A 19813-nucleotide genomic window follows, 5' to 3' on the forward strand; every position below is an offset into this window, starting at 1 on the left:
GCAGGAATTGGAGTCCAAAAAGATCTAGAGGGCATCACATTGGCCGGTCCTGGGTGACACTGTCAGCACTGTCCTGGAGATGTCAGGGGTTGAACCTGGACCTTCTGCATGCAAGACAGAAGCTTTACAACCAAGCTGTGGTCCTCTCATTAAATGCAAAGTAAGATTCTTATCATCCTAGTTCTGAATAAAAGGCTGAATTAAACAGGAAGCTGCCTTATACTGAGTCAGACCATCCGAGTCCATCTAAGTATTGTCAGCACTGGCTAATAACAGCTCTGCAGGGTTTCAGGCAGGGGACCTTCCTGGAGATGCCATTGGGGATTGAACTGGGAGCACAAAACAGGTGCTTACCACAGAGTTGAAGGCTCAAAACCTGAAATCGCAGAATAGCAAACCTCTATTACAAGTGCAGAAAGAAGCAGCAGTAAACAAGTAGGCATTGGTTGGGGGTGGGAGGACCTTTTTACACTGGCTCTTCTTACATTACGGGGTCGTAGAATGCAGGAAAACAAGTTCTAGCAATCAGATCTTAGTAATCTGGTTGTCATTCTGCACCCTTTCCTGCTTGCAATTCTTTGGCAAAATACTTTGAATTCTTCTTCTTGTTCTGGGAAGTAATATAATAGTTTTACCCAAAGAAGCCTCTCTTTTGGAGATTTATTTAGGGGAATGTTCCAAGAAAATTGGCAGGATTTGGGCTGTGCTGTTTGCAGAGCACTGCATGTTCCCCCGTCCTTGGTTTCTTCGCCCTTTGTTCGTCTTTTGAGGACAAGAGGCATTGGCGTGACTCACTGTTCTCCCCATTCCCCTGAGAGTAAATGCCATCAGAACTCCTAACAGCAAAAAAAGAAAAGGAAAAAAGAGGGAAAATACATCCTCAGCTCTTTCGGAATGGTCTCTGGGGTCCTGAGAACTGACAGGTAAGATTCCAACCAGCACTTTTCTGGCTCAGGGTTCCTGGCTTGCCACATTTATTTAAATTTATATATATTTTAAATGTTGTAAACAGCCATCAGCAAGATTATAATACACAACAGCAAAGGAAAGGAATGAAGGAGGCCCAGTCTGGAGAAGGAATCATTGCATATTGGACACAGAAGATCCAAACAAAAGAGTGTAAAAGTGAACTATTAGGAAAGAGTACCCTGTTCCCCAAATATGAGGGACTCGGGAGCAGTGACATGCAAATATGCCCATTTCATGCTCTGACAGTTTCTCATTTCCCCCCCGTTTTAAGTTCAGTTCTCCACATTCCCACATCAGTTTGTGACTTTAAAAAAAGTCATGAAAATTCACTAGCATTTTAGTGCAAATTTATTCTAAGACATCTTCAGAAAGTGATTTCCCCTAATATATTGCATTTTGTTACATCATTTTCACTATTATAAGCATTTATATGTGCACTTTAGCCTAATGTAATGCATTTTTGTGACACATTACTTATGTGGATAACTTTGCTGCAAAATTCAGAGAAGGGTACATTTTAAAGGATGGCCGATTCTAGGGATCATCTACAGGTCCTAGGATTATTTGCAAGAAGCCATGACTGTTTAAAGTATTATAAATGTGCTTTATAAATTCATTATGTGGCCCATTTCTACTTCAAAATAAATCCCATTGAATTCACTGGGGCTGACTTCCCAGGGAACTGGGGTTGGTATTGAAACCTATGGGTTGCATTTAATAAAGTTCTATTAAGAGCAGACCAATTGAAAATAGTAAATTAGTTATATCCACTCATTTAAATGTGTTGTAGCCACTGCTAGTCCTACTCAGAGCAGGCCCACTGGAAATAATTGACATGACGAAATTAGATCCATTTCATTTAAAGGGGTTCCACCCTTGAGTTGAACAGAGTTGGGTGCAACCCAGTAGGCCTCCTCTGAGTAGGACTAATACTGGGTACAACCCTAAGTCTACATTTTATATTATTTTTGGCATTATAGAAGCTGCTGCCTTTGATGAGCTTGCAAATTAGCCAGAATATAAAAGGCAGCAGCAGAAGCATCACTTAATTTCTTTTATAAACGTTTGCTTTCCAGCTTAAAAAAAAGAAGAAGTAGCAAAAGGATAATATGCTGATTCCATCTGGACTCTAGAGTCCAAAGAAAAGAATTCAAAGTCTGCCCAAGAGGCCCCTGAAATCATCCTGTACGCATATATATATATATATATATATATATATATATACGCCTGTGTCCTCATTGGCAATATCACATGGTCCTGGAAGGGATCACAGATACAAGCTGTGGAACATTAACTGTGGAGCCTCAACAAGATTGCACATTGACCACGCTTCCCTTACCTCCTGGCTGAACTTCTTTGCTTTGCCTTCGATGGCATCCATAACCCAGGAACAGATCCATAAGGTAAGGAGGGAAATGCCAACAAGAAAAGGTGGATAAAAATGTGTGTGCCCTGGTGAGTCGCTTTGAATTAGCAAAGCTTTCCGCTGATTCCCCCACCCCCGCTGGCCACCCTCTGAAATTAGATTTAGCAATGATTAACTCAATGAATTTATCTATTGTTTTTTTGTGCACCCATATGGAGAGAGAAACATCCTGCCATGACTTGAAATATATTTTTCGCCTTTTGCATACCCTTTCTTTTGATCCTTCTCATTCATCCCCTGATCGTTCTCTTTATCCGTTGCCTCTCTTAAACTCTGAAAATCCGCCTCTCTTTATCCATAATCTCCTTGGGCAATGTGTTCTCCAAAGTAAGCAGGCACTTCATTCCAGGGGGTTGTTGCTGCACTGGTGTTGCAGGTTAATTTTATTTTCTTTTTCAATATTGTTTCGAATTTTGTTTTATAATGTTGTTTTTGTTTGTTGTTTAGTCATCTTAGTCGTGTTCGACTCTCCGTGACCCCATGAACCACAGCATGCCTTGGAAACTCTCACTTTCTTCTCAAAGCTTCTCCTTTTTTATGTCCATGGAGTTTTCTTGGCAAAATACTGGAGTGGTTTGCCAGTTCCTTCTCCAATTTTTGTTATAATGTACAGAACGATTATAACAGATGAAAATCAAAACCGTAAAATAGGCACACAGAATAAATACAGTTACTGAGCAGTTCAGTAACAAAGTCCAGGTCAAGAAAGAAAAAATAATGGAAGTTGTCTTCACACATGAAGGAAGAATATTTAACTGTTACTTGATTTTCAATTAGAGTTCCCAATTTCCCAGGCTTGTAACGAAGGGTTGCATTGAAAATAAGTGTTAAGCTGTAAACGAATGCCAAATAATATAAAACGGTTCTAGACCCTGTCAAAATCTCAAATTATGTGCAATTTCCTTTACTATACCTGCATTCCTGAGTGGTACCAAGTGTCCAGTGTAAGATTTGGGGCTGTTTTCCTTTGCGTTGCAATTACTATTTGAGCTGCAAATACCATATATAAGACAAATCCTTACGAAAATAAATCTACATTGGTATCCTCAACAATTCAATGACATTAATTTTGGACAGCAAACAATAGTTCCTCTGGTAGTACTGATCATTTCTGTCAAAATTAAACAATTAAAGAATTCTAAGTATCTTGAACCAACGTACATTCCCACCATAAATGTGTTGTGGTTTGATTTGATAGATAAGAAACAATGGCAAATTTGAATCAATAAAGCAGAAATCTCTCTTGATTTCTTGCTACTTCAGTGGGAACGTTTATCAGGCCATTATGTAGTCAGAGCCTAACATTATTATGAGAAGGACCACCTCTAAGTATGCTAGGAACTCAATTCTTCAGTTGAGAGAACCCTATACAGTGCCACTGAAACCACAGATTTAGGGGTTTTATGGTTTTATTTATTTTATTTTATTTTATTTTATTTCAGTTTCAGGGGCCCCAGATCCCTCCCAGGGCTTAGAGCAGGGGTCGGCAACCTAAGGCCTATGAGCCACAAGCAGCCCATGGGGGTCATTTACCCGACCCATGGACCCCCACCGCCCGCTTGGGGACCCCACCACCTGCTCGGTTGGCTGGCTCCCATGCGCCATGCTAAACCAGCACGGAGCAGAGTGGGGACGGCCTTCTGCGATGCTGGAAGCTCCTGCAGCCAATGGGAAGCTTCACATGTCTCCTCCGCGCCAGAAGGAGCACTGGAAATAGTGTTTGCACATGCGCACACTCGCACACCCTCCAGCCTACTGCGGCATCTGCGGGACCGTGAACCAGCCCAAGCAACAAAAACTTTGCCGACCCCTGGCTTAGAGCAAGGGAGAGTAGCAGATGTTTTTGTGCAACAAATGAGTCATTGGAAAGAGTTAAGACTTATTGCTCAAAGACCTAGGGCCATCACCAGCTGTATCAGATGATTAATTGAAAAAGACTCCAACATAACTCTATGGAGCACTATGATTTGTAGTACTGTCCAGCAGGGAATAGGGCAGAAATTTGATTTGGTTCACATTTAAAGGAAAACTTACCCTAATTTGCACTTTCAGAAACTATCTGTGAACTGAAATGCAGTCATCTTTTGAAATTTGTACTTCTCTGAATGTTGCAATGCTACTTTTCAGCCAAGTCATGTGTAAAAATAATAATGGACATACTAGGGTATAGCATGCAAAAATATAAACATCCAAGTAAAAATAAAATAACCCACCCCAAAATGCATTCTGTTAGGGGAAATGGCCTTCTTCGCCAAAACGTGTATAAATGTGCATGTTGGGGAGAGAGTCACACTGGAACGCTGATGAATTTCTGGGAGGACTTTTTGAAAAAGTAAATAAATCACAAACTTATATGGAAATGTGGAGAAAATGGGGGGCAGGGGAGGGCAGAGAAACTGAGCAAAAGTGAAAATGCCAGATTTGCCTATCTCTTGATTCTAGTCGTTGTGGTGATGGTGATGATAACAAAATGTCCTCCCTCCTACCCCCCAGTTCCGCCAAGATGGCTTCCTTGTTCTTGACAAGTTTTTCAGCTCTGAAGTGTGTGAGGCCATGAGGGCCCAGATCCAAAAGATCATTGCTGACATGGACGTGCCTCCTCACTGCCGTACAGAGTTTTCAACCCGGGAAGATGAACAGCTCCAGGCACAGGTGCAGAAACCAGATTCAGTCACATCTCCCACCACAGAAACCACTGCAGCGTGGTTAAGAGTGCAGGCTAGTACCAGAGAGACCCCAGGGTTCAAATCCCCACTTCCCTGTAGCTAGATTTAGTTTCATTTATTTGTTTCTAATCCTTAGGCAGTGTGAACTGTATCTGTATGACAACCAGCTTAAAAAAAGAAGAAAAGAATAAGATTTTTTATTTGTTTTATTGCTTGCTGTTTGCATCCCTGGGCTCCTTTGAGAAGAAGGATGGGATATATATTTAATAAAGGAATAAGTAACATGAAGTAACATGGCACCTCTATTTTGCTATTTGCATTTTTTAGGACAATATATTGTTGATGACAGTAATAATAATGATTTGCTTCCAATAACTTACACTTTTTTCCGTCTTTCCTTTTTCACTATGCCAACCTCTTTTTGGGGACAGATGCAGGTAAACCCTTTTTTTGCCATGCAGACAGGATAATGGTCTGTTGCTGCAGAGTAACTCAGAAGAGCAGCCTACCCCTCAGCCCCAGCTTTTTGAACTATTAAGAGCCAGGGTGGCAGAGCAGTTGCTCTGTAGGATAGGAACCAGGGGGAGAGTTCAAATCCTTTCTCAGCCACACAGCTTGCTAGACAACTGTGGGCCTGTTGCAATCTCTCAACCTACCTTACAAGGGTTGCTGTGAAAGTTACCTTATTTTTCGCTCTATAGGATGCACCCGACCATAGGACGCACCTTGTTTTAGAGGGGGAGAACATGAAAAAAAAATTATCCCCCTCTCTGTGCAGTGCTCCTTTAGCGAAGCGACAGGAGAAACGGAACCCCTTCCATTTCTCTTCCCGCTTAGCTGAAGGGGCACCTACCCTTCAGCGAAAGGAACCCGAAGCCTCTGGAGCACAGCTCCAGAGGCTTCAGGCGCTATCTTTGAAGCCTGAAGAGCGAGAGGGGTTGGTGCGCACCGACCCCTCTCGCTCTCCAGGCTTCAGTGAAGGCAACCCGAAGCCTCTGGAGCGCGGCAGGAGCGTTCCCACTGCGCTTCGAAGGCTTCGCGTTGCTGTTGCTGAAGCCAAAGAGCCTGCATTCGCTCCATAAGACGCATACACATTTCCCCTTAATTTTTGGAGGGGAAAGTGTGTGTCTTATAGAGCGAAAAATACGGTAAATGGTTTGAGACAGTGTCATTGTGTGCTCCCCTGATCTCTTAGGAGGAATATGGGATAAAAATATTATATTATTGAAGTAAAAACAATGCACTCACTTCTGTGCATGGATGTACACTTGTGCAACAACCCCCACCTCTTCTCCCCTCAGCAGCTTCCCCAGTCAGTTCTGTAGGGTTGAAGGAACCCCATAACATATTTAGGGGGTGCATGAGGTGGGGAGAGGTGTGGAAGTTCCATTGCACAACCAGATATATATTATAGAAGAATGCCTTTATCTAACTGAATAAAATTCCAGTGCCAATTCCAGTGTGTTGTAACTGACATGAGTTATCCAAATAACAGGATATTATAGGCACATTCAATTTCTCATTAATTTGGAAGCTACAGTTTAGCATGAGGGACGCGGGTGGCACTGTGGGTTAAACCACAGAGCCTAGGACTTGCAGATCAGAAGGTTGGCAGTTCGAATCCCCGCGACGGGGTGAGCTCCCGTTGCTCGGTCCCAGCTCCTGCCCACCTAGCAGTTCGAAAGCACAAAGTGCAAGTAGATAAATAGGTACCACTCTGGCGGGAAGGTAAACGGTGTTCCATGCGCTGCTCTGGTTTGCCAGAAGCGGCTTAGTCATGCTGGCCGCATGACCCAGAAGCTGAACACCGGCTCCCTCGACCAATAAAGCAAGATGAGAGCCGCAACTCCAGAGTCGGTCACAACTGGACCTAATGGTCAGGGGTCCCTTTACCTTTACAGTTTAGTACACAGGGCTTACTTCTGAGTGAACACATATAGGATTAAACCATGACATGTTAAGTTTGTACAGTCTCAAAGAAAGAGGAAGGGCCATAGCTCAGCAGCAGAACACCTGCCTTGCATGTAGAAGGTCCCAGGTTCAATCCCCAATGGCATCTCCAGGTAGGACTGGGAGAGACTCCTGCCGGTCTTTGTAGAGCATACTGAGCTAGATGGATGAATGGGTTGACTTTGTTTAATGGCAGTTTCCTAAGTCTTAAAGAATGGGTTATAGCTCTGTAGTTAAAGGGGCCACATGACTTCATCACAAACAACATTTTTATTAGCGTATCATCATTTCCATATTGAACTTCTTACCAATTTTATTATTTGTATTTGATTTAAGAAAGAAGCACCCTACAAACTGCACAAAATATTTAAATAAACAGCCTCAGTATTCATTGTGAGATGATAATATTTTTATTTTGGCCTCCAACAGGGCAGCGCGGAATATTTCCTAACCAGCGGAGACAAAATCAGATTCTTTTTTGAAAAAGGTGTTTTTGACGGAAAAGGTAAGCATTTTCTAATTTTTTTTTAAAGAAATCTAGACTTTAAAAAAAAATAAAGTTAAAATAATAATTCAGAAGAAAAAAGTACAAACCCCTCAATATACTCCACATTTAATTAGATGTTATAACATAAAGCAGCCTGATACAGGAAGAGGAGAAAGCAAATGTTATGATGAATACCAAATAAAGCCACATTTCATTGGGACGTGCCACCCCCATGATTGGCCTATCATATAAGTAGCAAATGACTCCAAAATGAAGGTGAAATCACAGGTACCTTTAATATATGACAGTTTCTCAGAAATGAGAATAAACATTACTCTGTGGAAGCAAATGTTTAATGAAAAACCAGAGGACTCCTTTCAGTCCTGTGATACGGCCAAACTATTTTGGGAGTGGGGATGGGGTCAGCTTTTGCTCCCCCCCCCCCATAAAATTTTATGAAGGTTTTTTCATAATACAGTACAATAAAAAACAAACTAATCTAAACAAAAACAGAAACTGAAAAAAGAAAGGAAAATGTAGAGTCCTTTCTCAAAGGCATAGCTGTCAACGTTTTCCTTTTTTTAAGGGATATTCCCTTACAGTGGTACCTCTGGTTGCATACGCTTCAGGTTACAGACTCCGCTAACCCAGAAATATTATCTCAGGTTAAGAAGTTTGCTTCAGGATGAGAACAGAAATCGTGCTCCGGCGGCGCAGCAGCAGTAGGAGGCTCCATTAGCTAAAGTAGTGCTTCAGGTTAAGAACAGTTTCAGGTTAAGTACAGACCACCGGAACGAATTAAGTACTTAACCTGAGCTATCACTGTATTCCAAATAGGATTCCACGCAAGAAAAGGGGAAAGTTGACAGGTAGCTCAAAGGTAGCTCTGACCCCTTGTCACCCACAGAAAGGGGTGGACCCTTCAATCTCTCACCTGAGAGCTCCCCTTTCTTCTCCCAGCCTCTCACCTTGGGAGATCCTCCCTTGCCTGCCTCACACACAGGGTCCTTCAGCCAGTCATCACCTTCATGAGTGTATAATCCCAGAGGAGAGGACACCAAACAAAAAATAAAGACAGAATAAAGAAGATAAAAGGAAGTGAGAAATAGAAGGGGGGGGGGAGAAAAAAGAAATTAAAAGGGCACCTGATTTTCTATCTGTCAGTTACATACATTTCTTCCTTAGAGGGTCGTGCAAACCGTTATAATTAATAATGCTTTTTGTAGGATGGGGGGGAGTGGGGATGAGTTGATGGAACCAAAGGTGGCAGTTGCTGAAAAAGTTTGGGAACTTTTCCTAAACTGATCTAAACTGATATAACCAGTGTTTTTTTTCTGGGGGTACGCAGGGGTATGGTTACTCCTAAACATTTTGTGAATTTAAGTTTGGCCTCATTAAGGGGCAGAATTTCAATATGAGTAGTAAAATGTGAGTACCCCTAAACATTTATTTATTTATTAGAAAAAAAGCACTGGATATAACACATGTGCTATGTGATTTATGTTGAATTCAACATTTTTCTTTCCTAGGAGATTTTCTTGTTCCAAAGGAAAAAGCTGTTAATAAAATTGGCCATGGTAAGTATTAAAGACAGCAGTGTATGAAAATGATACACACTTGGCAGTCCATTTCTCCATAAAGCATGTTGCAAAAAGCATTTTGCAAAAGCCAAGCCACGGACCCCTACTTTTGAAAATTTTGATAACTCTATGGTAGTTACCTGTGCAAATAATTTTTTTAAAGAAAATGTGGGGTAGCCCCTAATAAGAAAAGGATTTTAGGTGTACTAAAAAACAGACCATAAAATTTGTGATATTACCACAACTTGTCTATCCACAGAAAGCAGGAACAACTTGTCGCCATTGTTTCATTACAACTGAATTTTTTTTAAAGCAATTGTGTCCCTAACTTGCAAGTGCTCTATATGCAGAAAGCTTTTTATATGAGTATTCACACATGCTATTCCTTAGGGTTCTGCTAAGTAAGGGATCTTGCACCTTCAAGACATAGGTGAAGGCTTGGTCAGGGCTTGATAACACATTGGTGAAGACTGAGTAGAAAACAACTGGGATTTTGTAATGTTGGTAATACTTCTACTACTACTAGTAGTAGTAATAGTAATAGTGCATGCAGGTATCTGAAGACTGCAGGTATCTGAAGAAGTGTGCATGCACACAAAAGCTTATACAGTGGTGCCTCGCAAGACGAAATTAATTCGTTCCGCAAGTTTTTTCTTCTTGCGAGTTTTTCGTCTTGCGATGCACGGTTTCCCATAGGAATGCATTGAAAATCAATTAATGCGTTCCTATGGAAACCGACTTCAGACCAGGTCCGGGAACAATCTGTCCCCCGACCTCTTCTGAAGGCTGGGGGGGGGGCGAAAGTCTTTGCTCTCCCCCCCCCCATGGCAGCATTTTAAAATCGCCCCGGACAGCGGAGGACTTCTCCGCTGTCCAGGGCGATTTAAAAGCCCCTGGGAAGGCAGGCAGGGGGGACAAAGACTTTTGCCCCCCGCCAGCCTTCAGAAGAGGTCCTTGTGAAGGCTGGCGGGGGGCAAAAGTCTTTGTCCCCCCTGTCTGCCTTCCCAGGGGCTTTTAAATCACCCCGGACAGCGGAGAAGTCCTCCGCTGTCCGGGGCGATTTTAAAATGCTGCCGTCCCGGGGGAGCAAAGACTTTCGCCCCCCTGGGAAGGAAGGCAGGGGGGACAAAGACTTTTGCCCCCCGCCCGCGTTCAGAAGAGGTCATGGACCTCTTCTGAAGGCGGGCGGGGGGCGAAAGTCTTTGCTCCCCCCCCCCTGCCTTCAAAAGCCGTCGGGGAGAGCGGAGCGTTCTCCGCTCTCCCGGGAAGGCAGGCAGGCGGGAGCAAAGTCTTTCGCCCCCCGCCCGCCTTCAGAAGAGGTCCAGGACCTCTTCTGAAGGCGGGCGGGGGGCGAAAGTCTTTGCTCCCCCCCCCCGCCTGCCTTCAAAAGCCTTCGGGGAGAGCGGAGCGTTCTCCGCTCTCCCGGGAAGGCAGGCAGGCGGGAGCAAAGTCTTTCGCCCCCCGCCCGCCTTTAGAAGAGGTCCAGGACCTCTTCTGAAGGCGGGCGGGGGGCGAAAGTCTTTGCTCCCCCCCCCGCCTTCAAAAGCCGTCGGGGAGAGCGGAGCGTTGCTCTGTCCCTGCTCCTGTCAACCTAGCAGTTCGAAAGCACATCAGAGTGCAAGTAGATAAATAGGTACTGCTCCGGTGGGAAGGCGTTTCTGCGCGCTGCTCTGGTTCACTAGAAGCAGCTTAGTCTTGCTGGCCACATGACCCGGAAGCTGTATGCCTGCTCCCTCGGCCAGTAAAGCGAGATGAGCACCGCAACCCCAAAGTCGTCCGCAACTGGACCTAATGGTTGGGGGTCTCTTTACTTTTACCTTTATATCACAATGTTGAAAAGAAAGTATTGCCCAGCCCTAAATCATCAGAGCTGTTGTGCTAATCATAGTGGCAATTTGCTTAGCTATTTCCCCTGTGGGACTTCCAAGAGGAGACATAAATCCCAAACTCATAAGGCAGGATTCACTGAAAACCCTACCTACAAGCAGTGGGAGAGTCCTCTAACCTTGATAGTTCTTGAAAGCAATTAGAAGTCATTTTCAGTTTAGAAGTAGATAACAAGGGGAAGGAATCCCTTACATTTTTAAAAATGTTAATAAGGATTTGAGCTATTTGCACTCCTTCCCTCCCCTCTAATCGCAAGAGCCCATAGGAACTGTGTCAGAGGTTTGTGCCCAATCCCAGCTCACCTGCCATCCAGCAACTTTTCCACAAGTTTTTCCCCTGCCAGCAAGCAGGCATTGGTCATGAGCAGAGGCTGGGTGATCTGTGGAAGGCTTTCACTGCACAAATTAAGTGAGCCCCTGGCAGGAGATGGAGCCGCAGACTCCTGGGGTGTGTTCTGCGGACCCCCAGGGGTCCCCGGACCCCTAATTGGGAGCCACTAGTGTGGACAATACTGAGCTAAATGAATCCAAATGGCCTCCTTCACTATAAGACAGCTTCCTGTGTTCTGCAAATGTGTGCCTCATTTCAAACTGAATCATCTGGATGTCAGGCCCCAAAACTCATCAGCACACTTACCTGGTAACGCATTCCATTGAATTGAGTGTGATTTACCTCTAAGTCAAGATGCATAGGATTGCGCTTTCATTGATGGACCCCCTTCATTGCTGTTTTAAAAAGGGTGTAGGGATGTCTCTTTCCCTTGACCAGGAAGGTGATTGGATGAGATACAGTAAGCTGCAACAGCAAAAAAGCAGGGACAATTTCTACTTGCTTCATCTCTTTCCCCACTCTTTTGCAGCGTTGCATGCATACGATTCCACCTTCAAGCAGATCACTCACTCCTCAGATGTGCAGGTGAGTTCGAGTGCCAACCGAAAGCCTCAAGTCTATTTAGACCACATTTCCACCATGCATTCAAAGCCCCCCTTATACCCCTTTTAACAGTCATGGCTTCCTTCAGCAAATCCTGGTAGCTGTGTTCAGGGTTCTGAGATTCATTAGATCATCCCCCATTCCTTTCCCAAAGCTATAGTTCCTTGAGAAGAGTGGTGGATGGTCCAGGCACTCTGGGAACTGCAGCTGTGTGTGTAGAACAAGGGAGTTTTCTAGCAACTCTGAACACGCTGAACAAACTGCACCAAAAACCATGGCAACAGCAGTTACAAGGGTGCCGAGAGTTGTTAGGAGACCCCTATTTTTTACAGAGAGCTGCAATTCTCAGAGCAGTTTAACAATCCATCCCTCTTCCCAGGGAACTCTGGGATTTCTTGCTGGGGGTGGGGGAGATAGGGGGTCTCCTAACAACTCTCAGCACCCTTAACTAACTACAGCTCCCAGGATTCTTTACAGTAAGTCATGACTATTTAAAGGGGCACTGTACGGTGTGTATGTGACTTTGGAAAGAACAATATGGGGAATTATTGGTTCATACTCTTTCTGCTCCCAGGTTCACAATAGCCTTATTTTGAAAGGAACTGAGCTACTGGTATGACAAAATGTGGCATGTAGCTTTGCTGGATAAACTTTCCCACCAATGACAGGTGATGAGAGGACAATGGGAAAGTGACCAGTTTTCGGCCATCTGGTTTCCATTGGTTGAATATGCTAATACACTGGAAAATGACTAAAGGTCCCAATGATGTACAAATAGGTGTAACTGCTCCAAACCTTCAGTGGAAAACTATATCCTCTTTACATCTGACTGTAAGGAATCTCCTACTCTGAAATTGTAACAGAAGGGGAAGAAAGCATTTAAATAATTTAATTACTGCTTCTGACAGCTTCCTTTACATGACTTGCATTGTTATAGTCCAGTGGTTCCCAAAGTGGGCAGTGGAGCCACCTGGGGGAGTGCAAAGAGACAAGGGGGTGGCAGGGGGGGCGCTGGAGGTGTAAACAGCTTCAAAGAGCTGGCACCACTGCATCAAGTCCTTCAAATTTGTTGAATTAATGAAACTAAATAGCTTTAATTGGGTTTCAAATAAATGTGCAATTAATTGTTACTGTTTTGAATTTTATTGTGCTATTATCTTCCTTAGTGGGTTCCGCAGACTGCTAATCTGAAACATGCTTTTGGGGGCATAGTGTAGGGAACACCAGGGATAAGTTTATGGAACCAAGGGGGCAGTGGCCCCCCAAAATTTGGGAACCACTGGTCTAGTCCACACTGCACCTGGAATCACACTGTTGAAAGTCTGGGCCTGGACACACTGGCGGAGGAAGAGGAGTGCGTGGGGAGTGCACCACCCCCAGCAGCACGATCCCGGTGGGGTGCCATTGCGGCTGCCCCCAGGCTGCGTGTCCTGCCCCTGGGATTTGTGCCAGCCCCACCCCCACCTGCTCTCCGCCCCCCAGTGCTAGAGCATGAAGCTTCGCCACTGTCTGGACCCTGCACTCATACATCTGAGGCCCTTCTTTGGGTGCCTCCTCCATGAGGTCTGGAGAGTGGCAACACGAGAACAGGCATTTTCTGTGGTGGCTCCATGTTTGTGGAATGCTTCCCAAAGGGAGACGCACCTGGCGTCATCATTACATATCTTTAGGTGCTAGGCAAAAACATTTTTTTCCAACCAGGTGTTCAGCTGATTAACATCCTATGGCTTTTTAAGCGTAGTCTTGTTTTTTTGAGAGGGTATTGGTTTTTCTTTTTGTGTTCTCATTTTGTATTTTTCTGTTGTGAACCGCCTTGGGATCTGTGGATGAAGTACAGTATACAAATTTTAATAGTAATAATAAGGTATGGGTCCTGTTTCTTTCCATCAGGCACGGAGGGTTGTTTTTGGTAAGGACATGTTCACTTACCTGTCTTACTATCTTTTTTTCTGTATACATTATTTCCCTTTTGCAATATGCAAAACTTCATAAATAACTATATGAGAAGGAATGAAGTTCTCAAGCTCCAAAGGGAGAGATGTGCCTTTGTTTGTTTGATTGATTATATTTCTGGCCCATAAATATAATATGAAGAGTTGAAGAATATTTACACGTTATAGCCATTAAAACCAAATCACATTTTAAAAACTATTTCTGATTGTTAATACTCTCATTTCAAAAGCCACAGTTTGTGTGGATGTATAATGGAGTTGGAGCCAATGAAGTTGGAGCCATTACAATGGACCTCAGTTAGTCATGCCCATTGATTTCAATGGGTATACACTGAGAGCCCCTATGTTTTGTTACCTGCTCCTTTGCAGTTAGCTAGCTTAACAAGCCTGCTTCATAAACTATGGTTTGAATGTGGCATATTTTGAAACTGACCATAGTTTGTAAAAAAGCCACAACTGCAAGTGAAATCAAAAATCTTCTGGCTATGTGGAACTAAGTGGTGTGTAGGCACAAACCTGAGGCTAGTTATAGCTTGCACATGTCATGACAAACCATATTTCACCTACTACTATTTGAACTACTATTTTTATCTAATCTCGTGCAAATTTTGGATATTTTTCAGGTACTGGCAAGAAAACTGGGCTTTGAAAACCCAGTGGTGGTGCAAAGCATGTACATATTCAAGGTATGGTAACCTTTAACTCTGCTTATTAACTGAATGAATGAATTAAATGCATTAATAGGACAATCTTTTTGATGTTTCCTCCTCAATAAAATGGTGTTCCCCCCCTTGTTTTCTAGCAACCTGGCATCGGCGGTGAAGGTGAGGTTCATACTCTGCCTATTTCTACAATGAAAGTAGTTCTGAATAAAGGGCTGGATTAAACAGGAACAAAAGAAAGTCAGACTATTGGTCCATCTAGCTCAGTATTGTCTGCACTGACTGGAGGTAGCTCTCCAAGGTTTCTGGAAGGGAACAGTACCAGCCCTACATGGAGTTGAACCTGTGACCTTCTTCCCTGGCCCTTCCCTCCAAATTAAAGTCCCAGACCTCATGATTCTAAATAAAGGAAATAAGCTGTTTTATACTGAGTTAGACCATTGAGCTATCCGGCTCAGTACGGACTACACTGGCTGGCACCCCCCCCCCAAGGATTTCAGACTGGGGTCGTTCTCAGTCCTATGTGGAGATGCTGGGGACTGAACACTCCTTCCTGTGTTGCACCACTCTCTGGCCAAGCTGAGTGCCCTTCTTGAATGCTTTTGGAGGGCACACACGGACTTTGATCATGTATTTTGCTTTTGTATGTTTATGTACAAACTAGCTTACTGTGCAAAGCTAAAATTTACTCCACCGACTTCTGCATCTGTCCCTGACCACTCCTTGCATATGGTGCCCAAAAGGTTTGTCCAGAAGAGAACGTAGTGCTTTCTTCTCTTGGGAGTAGATGGGACTTTTGATCTGATGTAGCAAGGCTCTTCTTATATATAGGCTTTTGGTTGTTTGGCCAAAGATTGATTCTGGTGAGGGGCGCGTACACAGCTCCTGATAATCTGGTTTCAGTGTAAATCAGTGTTTCCCAAACTTGTCTCTCCAGCTGTTTTTGGACTACAACTCCCATCATCTGTAGCTAGCAAGGCCAGTGGTCAGGGATGATGGGAACTGTAGCCCAAAAACAGCTGGAGACACAAGTTTGTGAAACCCTGATCTATATTAAGAGAGCCAGTGTAGTGTAGTGGCTAGAGTGTCAGACGAGGGCCTGGGAGAGACCAGCGTTCAATTCCCCCACTCAGCCATGTAGCTCACTGGGTGTGACCTTGGGCCAGTCACGGCCTCACAGGCAACCTACCTCGCAGGGTTGTTGGGGGGGATGAAGTCAGGAGGAGAACTGTGTACTTCACCTTGGAGAAAAAGGTGGGTTATAAATGCAGTAAATAAATGAATAAATAAATGCAAGCACATCTCTTGTTACCTGCTGTCACTAACAAGCCAAGGATATAATAGTCCAGTGGCATGGTTAATAGCGAGTGCTGAACTCTTGCACTGCTTTGAGGCTGCAATTCAAGTCAGCAGCGTCCCTCTGCAGTATTACTGTCAATGATAATGTTACAGTCAAGGGAAGGGCAAGTCCATGGAAGAGGAAGGACGGGAAGTTGTTTACTTTGCAGGAAAGCCCATTTTGCCTTTTCTACCAAGACATCTATGCAAGATGTCCATGGATTCTGAAAAGGTTTAAAGTGAACATTGCATGCAGAAGTTTCCCTGGTTCAGGCTGGGAAAAGCCCCCTGCCTGGAATCTGGAGGGCCATTGCTGCCAGTAAGTTTGAATAATACTGAGATAGATGGACCAATTATTTGACTTATAGATTTACAGAATCATGGAACAGTAGGGTTGGGAGGACCCTCAGGGTCATGTAGCCCAGCTCCCTGCAATGCAGTAATCTCAACTACAGCATTCCTTACAGATGACCATACAACCACGGCTTGAAAACCTCCAGTGAAGGAGAGTCTACTACCTCCCGAGAGAGTTTGTTCCATTGTCAAACATCTCTTACTACCAGAAAGTTCTTCCTGGTGTTTAGCCAGAATCTCCTTTCTTGACTAAATGAGGGTTGGAGAAAACTTTTGTTTAGTGTGACATTCGAGCCAGTTGTTTGCATCTGTGCGATCTGTTGCTTCCAGTGACGCCACATCAGGATGCCACCTTTCTACATACGGAACCTTTGGGGCGAGTGATCGGCCTCTGGATCGCCCTGGAAAACGCCACCCTAGAGAATGGCTGTTTGTGGTTCATCCCTGGCTCTCACACAAGTAAGAAAATAGTAGCATGGCGTTTGATTTGATAGGAAAGCAACTGCAGACCCACAACATCTGGTTGGCGCCACATTGGCTGCCCTTGCTACAGCTTCATTTGGCACAACAGTGGTACATTTGTCCCGTGCCCCCAGCTCTGTTACTGTCCTTCAGTGGCTCTTCTGCCTATCCTGTCCTGAGAAGCTTCCTCCTCTTGCAGGCTGGTTGCTTGGCCCCTCCCTCCTCATCAGCAAAAGAGCACTGCTAATGAGAGAGTACAGGCATGAGTGGGGCGAGTGGGATGCTTGAAAACCCACCAAAGGGGAGAGCTGGGCATTGGATGTTTCAATGCCCTGCCTTTTGATTGGCAGGCCAGCACAGGGACACAAAGTGGAAGTATGGCTTGGAGGCGGCAACCTTTTGAGGGATGTGGCAGAGCTGACCTGCCAGGTTGGAGAGAGGCTGTGATGCAGCCCAGGACCAACAAAGACAGGGTGAACAGCCAACCAGCCAGTGGGTGGGGAGGACTTAGTGGGACCTCTATCTGCAGCTCTGCGGGACAGGTTGACTGCCCCTGGACATGGAGGCTGTGCTGTTGGCTGCCCTGTTTGACAGGCAGGGCGGTGTGTAGCCATTTGCTACGGATTGCAAATTGGTCTAGAATTATGATGATGATGATGATGATTCTGCTTTGCTTTTTTATATTGACAGGGACTCAATCTCCCCACAATCTAACAATTGTGTATTTAATTATATATACAGTCATACCTCGGGATGAATACGCTTTAGGTTAAGCATTTTCGGGTTGCTCTCTGTGGCGACCCGGAAGTAATGGAACGCGTTACTTCTGGGTTTCGCTGCTCACGCAGACGCTCAAAATGACGTCACACGCATGCGGAGAAGCGGCAGTCGCGCGTTACATTCACTTCAGGATGCGAACGGGGCTCTGGAACGGATCCCGTTCGCATCCAGAGGTACCACTGTATATTAAATTTATTAACTGTATTAAATAATATTAACTATATTATAAACACTTTAATTTACAAAATGGAAATTTAAATCAGTGTGTGGCCGGCAGGTTGTGTGTCCAACTACTATTGCAGCCCACTTGGTCTGAGAGGCTGGACCACCTTGGCCTAGAGTATTGCTTTACTTGGAGAGATCTTGCCAGGGCATCTGTGTACAAGACACAAGTCTGTCAACATGTCCTCCTTGGCACTTTCTGTGGCATCCTTCACGTTTCCAACGTGCTGTTTTATAGGTGGGATCACTCGGCGTATGGTTCGTACTCCCCCAGGCACAATCCCCTGCACAAAGTTTGTTGGCTCTGAGCAGACGTACGATGACAGGCAATTCATCCCAGTGCCTGTTGAGAAAGGTAAACTTGACAACAAGGGTAAACATTAAGAGGAATATAGATATTAACTGCTGGGCATCATGCCACGAACACAATGTAGAGAAGACAGGGGGGTGTTCAGGTAAGCATCTCACTCTCCTTTCTTTGCTACACAACAAAGGTTACCTCAGGTTTTGATTCAGATCCAATAGACAATACTAGGCTAGGGGGAATGGTAATGGGATTGGTGATTTGACTTTGCAAATTCATGCACTCGCTTGGTATGACGGTGTGTTGCTTTTCAATCACAAAATAGGTGGCCTCATTCTGATCCATGGTGAGGTTGTCCACAAAAGTGAGCCGAACCTCTCCGAAAAGTCCCGCCACGTCTACACTTTCCATATCATGGAGGCCAAGGACACGGCTTGGAGCCCAGAGAACTGGTAGGAAGGAGGCTGTAGATCACTTTGCAATATAAAAGGGACCTTGGGGGTGATCAGTTGCTAAGCACTATGCACTTGCCCCCACCACAATAGCTTTCAAATCTTAGGAGAAGGGCTGCAGCTCAGTGGCAGAGCATCTGCTTTGCATGTTTCAAAGGTTTCAATCCTCAGTAGCATCTCCAGGTAAGGTGGGAGGAAGACCTCCCAGCCTGAAACCTTGGAAAGCTGTTGAGAGGCAGTACAGACCATCCTGAGCCAGATGGACCAAGGATCTGACTCAGTATAAAGCAGCTTCCTATATTCCTATGTAAGCCGGCCCTTTTCCTAGGAGGTTGCCCAGAAGGGAATGTGCTCATTGGATTGAAAAAGGTTCCCTGCCCCCACCTTCCTTTGGGAGATTTAATTTCCATGCATGTTGTGCTCTAGTTAATCTGTTAGTATTCTATGTTCCAAAATACCATACCTTTTTTTGTCTTCTAGGCTTCAGCCAACCCCTGAGTTGCCTTTCCCCTCTTTGTACACACAAAACTAACAACTGGAGTGCAAGGTGGCGACAGACCAGCCCATGCCTTGGAGTTCACTGCTAGCTACTTTACCTTTTTTAAAAATCTAGCTTTGTGATTTCTTGTTTCCAGTCTCGTCTCATCTTTAACGTGGAAGATTCCTCTTCTGGGCAGGATGGGAGAATCAGAGTCAGTGCGGTCCTTAGTGCTAGACTGGGGAAGACCCAGGTTCTAATCTCCACTTGGGCCAATCACATACACTCTCAGCTTAGCCTACCTCACAGGGATGTTGTGAAGATAAAAGGATGGGTATGTGTGGCAGGGAGGAGAGAACCACATACTGTGGAGTTGTATCCAATGGTAGTCCAACTAGCCTAGATCTACTGGGTTGTATCCAATGAAGTTCTACTCAGCGTAGGCCCATGGAATTTAATCGACCTAAGCTAGTCATTTTCATTCATTTAAAAGGCCAGGACAATAGAAGGCATTGAAATGGATGAAAGTGACGAACAGAGGTATTCATTTCATTGGCTCTCCTCTGAGTAGAACTTTGTCAGAGACAACTCTCTGCCTCTTATTCCTTGGAGGAAGCCTGGGATACAAATGTAATAAGTAAGATTTGTATAAATGATGGAATATAATTACACTAAATAGACTGGCAGCACCAAATAAATCTTAAATGTGTAGGAATATTCTGCGTTTTCCATGTTTTACAGTGTTGCTTATGAGCAAGGGGGATTTCAGGAAGGCACCAGCTATGTCCTGCAAAAATAACCTATGCATATCTACTGGGAAGAAACTCTCACTGAATTGAGTGGGACATACTCCCAGGTAAAACTGCATGTGTAGAACTGCAGACTTAACAGCACACAAAATCTACTATTCA

The 19813-nt window shown here is 44.4% G+C and overlaps 1 protein-coding gene across 4 annotated transcripts; it reads left to right on the forward strand.

Annotated features, from left to right (window-relative positions):
- Nucleotides 1-565: 565 nt before the first annotated feature.
- Nucleotides 566-19617, forward strand: PHYHD1 (phytanoyl-CoA dioxygenase domain containing 1). 4 transcript variants are annotated; one of them, XM_028715565.2, is made up of 12 exons: nt 576-923; nt 2046-2372; nt 4889-5047; nt 7441-7516; nt 9028-9075; nt 11825-11880; nt 14474-14536; nt 14653-14674; nt 16535-16663; nt 17907-18023; nt 18298-18424; nt 18905-19617. In XM_028715565.2, exons 2-12 carry the CDS (start codon nt 2340-2342, stop codon nt 18954-18956), a joined length of 882 nt encoding a protein of 293 aa, XP_028571398.2. In that variant the 5' UTR covers nt 576-923; nt 2046-2339; the 3' UTR covers nt 18957-19617. The 4 variants fall into 4 exon arrangements, with proteins under 4 accessions (XP_077778508.1, XP_028571400.1, XP_028571398.2 ...); XM_077922382.1 differs by lacking the exon at nt 18298-18424 and having other exon boundaries at nt 566-923; XM_028715567.2 differs by lacking the exon at nt 4889-5047 and having other exon boundaries at nt 572-923.
- Nucleotides 19618-19813: the final 196 nt, after the last annotated feature.

Source organism: Podarcis muralis, chromosome Z, assembly GCF_964188315.1.
Source record: "Podarcis muralis chromosome Z, rPodMur119.hap1.1, whole genome shotgun sequence".
NCBI lineage: Eukaryota > Metazoa > Chordata > Lepidosauria > Squamata > Lacertidae > Podarcis > Podarcis muralis.

What these genes read in the sequence shown, in the direction of transcription:
- PHYHD1 (XM_028715565.2), top strand. Translation starts at nt 2,340, where the DNA reads ATGGCATCCATAACCCAGGAACAGATCCATAAG. An exon ending in CCCAGGAACAGATCCATAAG is followed by an intron (nt 2,373 to 4,888) that starts GTAAGGAGGGAA and finishes CCTACCCCCCAG; the next exon opens with TTCCGCCAAGATGGCTTCCT. An exon ending in CTCACTCCTCAGATGTGCAG is followed by an intron (nt 11,881 to 14,473) that starts GTGAGTTCGAGT and finishes GATATTTTTCAG; the next exon opens with GTACTGGCAAGAAAACTGGG.